General features: G+C 35.7%; 2 protein-coding genes across 4 annotated transcripts in view; both read left to right on the forward strand.

Annotated features, from left to right (window-relative positions):
• Nucleotides 1-6,801, forward strand: part of KIF6 (kinesin family member 6) — a 156,859-nt gene extending 150,058 nt beyond the window's left edge. For 2 of the 3 annotated variants that reach the window (XM_017742350.1, XM_017742348.1), the window contains 3 exons: nucleotides 448-537; nucleotides 2,501-2,607; nucleotides 5,404-6,801. In XM_017742350.1, coding sequence (XP_017597839.1) covers nucleotides 448-537; nucleotides 2,501-2,607; nucleotides 5,404-5,477 — 271 coding nt within the window. In that variant the 3' untranslated portion in view covers nucleotides 5,478-6,801. The remainder of the gene's footprint in view (nucleotides 1-447; nucleotides 538-2,500; nucleotides 2,608-5,403) is intronic. The other variant, XM_017742349.1, reaches the window with a different exon arrangement.
• Nucleotides 6,802-6,893: 92 nt separating this feature from the next.
• The window catches only part of LOC103621085 (potassium channel subfamily K member 16), an 18,451-nt gene continuing 18,432 nt past the window's right edge, over nucleotides 6,894-6,912 (forward strand). Inside the window, exon 1 of the mRNA XM_008639830.2 lies at nucleotides 6,894-6,912. This exon is cut by the window's right edge and continues 6,282 nt beyond it. The gene's annotated coding sequence lies outside the window, so the exon portion shown is untranslated.

Raw genomic sequence — 6,912 nt, forward strand, 5'->3', positions numbered from 1 at the left:
AAGCCCCATCCCAAAGTCCTCACTGAGTTTTTATCCAGTCTCTCACTGATTTTGGTAATAATTTTGCCTGACTAAAGAAAGAACGGAAAATGAGCTAAGGCCTCACTTGGCTAATAGTCAGTTTAGGAACTAAATATATCATTACAAAGTGTACATCAGATACATCAAAGTGCTTTACAAGCCTGGCTTAGAAGGCACATACTAAAAGTATAATTTTTATGAAGTTATTTGTCATTCTTTCATAGCCACATTCTTGACATAAACATAATCATCTTATGGATTAAACTGAAAATCTTCTTCTAGTAAACAAGTGCTTTATATAGACTTTTTAAAATCTTGAAAAAATCTTCTTTGTAGTTAATTAGTGTATTAATATTGCCTACACATGGGCTATATTCTTTTCTTTATTTCCTTCATTTTCTCTCATTTCTTCGTTTCCCATTCCAGTTTTTCAGACACCACAAGAGACAGCCCTTATGAAGATCCAGCTGTGAAAAACAATTCAATCACTTTTGGTAACCCAACTTTAAAAACAAGGTAAGAACTGTACCTGGGGTACTCAGAGGGAAAAAAAAGTACAAAATAATGTAATGCCTTGACCATCCTTCATCACTCTATTTAAAACAGTCTCCATGAAACATAAAAATTAAAAAAAATTGCAGATTTTCCTCCAACTTCCAAAACAACTGCAGTCTGCCAAATAACTTTAGACCAACCTGCTGCATCATCAGCATTACACAGGTGGTTTCACATTTGGCCTGAGGCTTTTTTCTCTACAAGCTTATGAATCTTCATGACTGTGTCTTCTCAGAGAAAGAAGTCTGAAAAAGCAAAAAAAAAACATTTGAAAAGAAGAGAAATCAGAGTGTGTATGTATTGCAGAACTGTAGAATGCAGGAACTAGGCAGAGATTTTTTTCATACCTGTGATTTTGTCCTTAAAATATTTTTAATCTCCCTCCCATAAATCATTCTATTAAAATAAAATGGCAACAGCTTCAGGCTTGGAAAAGGTTATATGTCATGTTTTCTCAAAAGAGGTGCTGCTTTGTTAAAATTAGCTTAGCAGATTAACAGAAACCACTGTTTTTTTCAGCCTCCTTTTTTTTTCTAGTGTGTTTATTTTCATATTATTTTCTCCCACTGAAACATTATGCCAAGTCACTCTACTTCCAGAAGTTATATTCTTATTGTGCTCAACAGCTCTGGCTATTAACACCCTTAGGAAAATACAGTCAAGTTACTATTTTTCCTACTGCATTAGTAAGAACAAAGCATAAGGCATTTTTTTTCTTTCATTTTCCAAAACAATCCACTTCTAGAACAGAAAAAAGTCATGGAAAATTTAATCCCCCAAAACCTAATGTTTTAAATTGCATTTGGGTTTAAGAAAAGCAGAAGAAAAATAGAAGCTAAAGTGGAATTTAGAGAGTACCTTCTCAAATATACTGTGGGGTTTTATTTTTTATTTTGTTGCTAAATAAATGAAAATCAGTCGAGAATAGTCCTTTATTGGTGTTCTGCGATCACCTTGTAAATTACATAAAAATAGGGGAGTTTTAAGTTCAGAGTAATTTCTTCTTTTTTTTTTCCATTTTGGTTCACTGATTCAGCCACTGAGAACAAAGTAGCACAAAGTGCCACATTAGTAGCACAAAGACAAGGATATTAGACTGCTGTATATGTCAGTCCCACAAACCTTCTACTGCTACAGTCAGTAGGGAACGGTGAAAATAAATATAATTACAGAGATAGGAAGATAGGATATGTTTAAAAAAAGGTTTTCCCTTCAGTTCCACTTGTCCTTCTGTACTGTAATTTTTTGTCACTGTATTTCTAATCTCCCCATTAGTGCTTAATCTTTAAACAAGGTTAAAGATGCAGGAGAAAATTCTTACATTTCTCAGCTGATTAGAACAGCTTCATTGTATTACATCATCTCACACCACCAGAGGATCTATCAAAAGCAGTGGTAAGTCAATTATTTCACTGCATAGATACAAGAGCTGGGAGTGGAGACTCAGCAGCATAAAGGATTTGTGTCTGTCAGGAAATGTCCTGAATGCCACGTGATTGTTTACTTCTGTGTATGTATGAAAACTTAATTCCCCCACAGCAGGCAAAACTTCTATTGATCTGTTCAAATGTACAGCAGCCTGAAGGAAGCACACACATGGCGTAGTCACATCCATCATTTCACTGGTAAACTCACTACATTAAGCTTTTCCACTTGGAAGTAAGTCTTTGACTCAGCAGTGCAATATTTTTAACCCTTTGTGAGAGGTCTGTAGCTGATAAGCATGTAGCCTTCCCACACTAAAGAGATAGTGGCTAATCTTAGGAACCTACACAAGACCGTTAAGAAGTCCTAAGACAATTCTCCACTAAACTGTGCCACTTCTAACAATGCATCTAAAGAACAAAATCCTTCCTGGTGAAAAGAGACAGAAAAATAAACCTTCTTAGTCACTTGAGTCCACGGGTATACTTTCTTATTTCAGGACCCCACCAAGTTCAAGTACATCTATTCCTCTGACTGGAGACAGCCAGGCTGATGCTGACATCCTAGCTTTCATTAAAGCAAGACAGAACATTCTGCAAAAGAAAGGTAAATCCTGCCAAAAAATAGGAAGCCAGACTAAAATCTCCAGTACAGCATTTTAAAGCCAAAATAGCTTTAGTCCACATTATACTGACACAAGTGAGAACTGATTCTGGCTTCAGTTATATTACATTATGTTCTCAGCTGTTCTAAACACTTGAGGTTCTTCACATGTTCTCCTTTATTAGCTCAATGCTGCAGTGCAAAACTGTGAAGGATCTCTGTTTTACTCAGCCACCATCAGTGAACTGTCTGGGGCACGCATGGCTGTGCAACCTGCATAGTATATTATTTTACCCTTAAGTAAATGAATTTGAATGTGGTTTCTAGATTATTAAAGTATTTCCAAATTTTTCTGTATAGATTTTCTTTTAAACTATCTGTCCTGGTTTTCATCTGGTACAAATTTAATTGTAGCAACTGACACCAAATAAATATTACTCAAATGATTGCACTGTACCCCTGCCTCAGGAGGTAGACTGGCCCACTGTGCCTAGCAGAGAGTATGTCCTTAACAGATATTTCACTATATCAAGGTCAGATGAAACTTTCTATGAGTATTTGTCGTCAAATCAGGTACCAAGAGCAATCACAGGAAGGTAATAAAGTTCACTCTAGAGTAGAGATAAGTAAAATTGGCAGGAAAAAGAAAGCAATAAATAAACAACAGTGGCAGTGCAAGGTAGCCTAAAAGTAATTTATCATGATAAAGAAAAATGACCTGTGCTTTTTTTTTCCCCTGAATAATAGTTTTTAGTGGCAGCAGCCAATTAGACAGAATATGAGCGTGTTAGTGATTACTGAGGCAAGAACTTTCCATCAGCACTTTGGTGCTGATGGCAGCATTTTTCAACAAGCTATCAGCACCTGGCAGATGGTGTTAGCACTGTCACAAAGTGGGGCTTTGGAATCACACTGCTTATCAGAAAACTGTCAGGTAAACAAACACTGGCTGAAAAAACAGCCTCCCTACACTCATCCAAAGCAAACACTTAGCACGCTTTGGCTAAGGGATCCCTTTTGTCTTTATTTAGAAAAGCTGTTGTCAGGTTTCTTCTGCAAATGAAATTAAGCTGGATTTATAGGCAGCTCATCAGAAGAAGGTTAGAGATAAATGTCTTACAACAAACCTTTCGGGCCTTCAGAAGGTCCAAACGTGACTCAATCTGTGACGTAGAGTAATGTAATTAACAAGAGCACATCTTATCCTATGATCCTCTCCTGAATCACACCGTATCAAGAATGTCTGCCTCTCAAATGCCTTTTCCATCCTGATTGTTTTCAGCCACAGGCTATTACCTGGCATCATCCATCAGTTTCATCATCCATCAGGGACTAGACATTATTAACATTGACAACTATTTAGACCCCAAGTCATAAAAGGTATTCTTGCAGAACAAAGGAGAGTCAACACTTCTAAAATTGCTCTGAAGTTAGACAAGATGAGCTGCCCTAAGTAGATGAAAAAGGAATGGAGTAGCATTTGATCATCCTGGCAGTGCAGGGCTGGATGGCTCAACCAACTGCTAAGCATAGGCAGGAGAACAAAAAAGTAAAGAAGCTGTATCAGTTCAACAAACGTGTAAAAAAAAATGTAGGGACCTGATGTGTCATAGACAAGAGACAGCTCAGCAGCAAGTTCTGAGAAGGATTTGGAGTCAACCTAGCTAAAGCTAAAAGAAGGCTTTCATCCTTGTGAGGAAAGGGAAAACCTGCCAGATATGAGGGATGGAGCCACAGATAGCAGGAACCACTGAGCAAATAAAGGTTGTAAATTCTAATTTAGCAAGATGAAGCAGAACTGGAGGGTTTTCTTTTAGGGGACAAGGATAGGGGCTATGATGTCCCCACTCCTGCTCCCAGAAAGAAAAACTTTCAGATGTAGAGTTAGGTAGAGCGGAAGAGAAGAAGAATGTACTCTCACTTCAAACTTCAGGGGAAAAACACTATGTGTTATCAGTCACATAACTTTTCCTCAAGAAATTTCAAACATATACAAAATAAACCAAAGAGAAATTATTTGCCCAGAGCCATTAAGCTGAGTCAGACACTTTCACACAGAATCTAAGTGTGCTGAGTCCCAGTTCGGTGTTCTGTTGCTTCCTTACCAACTCTCTTCAGCTGAGAAGTTCAGCAATCATTTCTACATTTGCATGCAAATGTATTCACTCTCTGCATGACTGTTACACACACAGTGCCCTGCAGGAAACAATATGAGGAAGCACAGGGTCAGCCAAACCAAAGTCTGTGGGGCTTAAAAAATGTCAACATCCTTAACGCTCTTTTCTTTATTGATCCTGACCCTTTCAAACTGTTATATCAGTATCTTAGAAGCAAACTGAGGGGCCCTACTGTACATTAGATGGGAAGGAAAAAAAAAAAAAGAATAAATGTGTGCAGAAGCCAACAGAGTGGAAAATAAGTTTCATAAATAGAAAGCATGGGAATGCTCATGATTGTCCTTAGTGACAGTAATGCAGGGGTGGGAATGAGAGGTCTCAGTAACGATTACCTCAGGGACTGTAGGTTATTACCATTTGCTTTCTAAACAGAGCGGAATTAAAGCAGGTACATTCACAGGGCCTTGCTGGGATTGTTAAAGCATTGTAATAACTGCAGTGGAAAGCATTTTAGAAAAGGGCTACTCTGCAAACATGCTTCTGATGCCATGTTCAGTCTTGGGGTAGAGAAAGGAAAATGCAAAAGAGGAGATGAATGATTTTTGTGTCTTAAAGGATTGTTTGTTCTTTTGTTTTGTGTTTCTGAAGTTTGTTTTAAAACTGACTGCAACCTGAAATGTAGTCCAATGTATTTCTTTATCTCCTTTCAGGTTTGGGGAAAAAATGAAATTCTTGCCACAAACTCTTTCCTTTTAGAAACAATGAAAGACCTTTATTCTTTCCCTTCCTCTTCTTGTTTAGAAACAGGTACAAGTAAGTACTTCAGATGTACAGGTTTAATTGGTAAAGGTATAGAAATTATTTGTCTTTCACAGCAAAATCCATTTCTCTGACAATAGATATTTGAGTATTTGCACTCAGTATCTTCATCTTGCATTAAGATTAACAAAACTGAAACAACTAATCAGGAGTTTGCCAAATATGTTTGTTTATGAAAATTCATTGTATATTTCTAAATGTTAAAATTATCTAATGGATTAATGCTATTTTACATCTTTAATCTGGAAAACACTTATTACTACTGATAGGGGTTTTTTGCATCAATTTGCATAAGGCTTTATTAATTGTAGCTATTGAGCATCAAGAGATATCTGTTCAATAATAGTACTTATTTGGGTTATAAAATTCCATAAAATTTCATTTGAGATTTTTCCCCCCCCCAAGGAATAACAATTTTCATATTTGATTATTAGAATACTGGGATTGCATTGTAATATAAAAACAAATTTATTTTAGAAAGTAATTCTAGAGTTCAAAATTTCTCAACTGTTTTCTTTTTATTTGAATGTATTAAATGCTGTGTGAAATGCACACCCTCCCAGAATATACAGGTTTCAGAAGAAATAAGTACACTTAATAGGCTTTAAATAGAACAGGGCCAATACTTCTGAAACACCAACGAGATGTGAAAATTTAAATGCATTTATATCTCATATACAATGTAAGTTCACTATTAACTCAGTACTATTTCATTGCATAATATCCAGTTATGAAAAAATTTGTTTTACATGCCAAATTAAAATCAAAAAATGCAATGCAAAGTACAATCTATTTCTCTGAGATATACATACTGTCATACTGAAGCTGTCACTTTTCATACTAGTGATAATGTTGCAGTCATGCATTTAGAAGCATATGGGTTGTTCACATAAAAATAAAACAATATATTGACAGAAGTCACATATTCTCAAGGATGTATATTTCTTTAAATTGCTGATACTTAATTCTTTGTCAAATTCATAATTATACAGAAGTACATGGTGAATTGCTGTGTTCAAACCTACAGAAGATATATGTTTGCCAAATTAACAACTAATATGCAATCAATTTAAAAATATTAAAGTTATACCTTTTTTTGCATTTTAATTGTCTACAAAAGTCAACACAGGTACCATATAAATTGGTCAGCTTTACGAGAATTTCATATGCGCAAACTGAGATAAAAGATCTATTCTTGCTTTGAGAAGAGTTCAAGGATTTGGTCAGAAGTGGATTATATTAAAATGTCCTTCTTCCAGAATTCTTATCTGTCTGTCATTATTTTTCTTCTTCTCATTCTGTTATATATAAACACTGTATTAAATATACAATGTATTATTTTTAATACAGCTTTGCTGAGGAGACCAGGGCC

The sequence above is a fragment of the Corvus brachyrhynchos genome, unplaced genomic scaffold (genome assembly GCF_000691975.1).
Source record: "Corvus brachyrhynchos isolate BGI_N302 unplaced genomic scaffold, ASM69197v1 scaffold188, whole genome shotgun sequence".
NCBI classification, from domain to species: Eukaryota; Metazoa; Chordata; class Aves; order Passeriformes; family Corvidae; genus Corvus; species Corvus brachyrhynchos.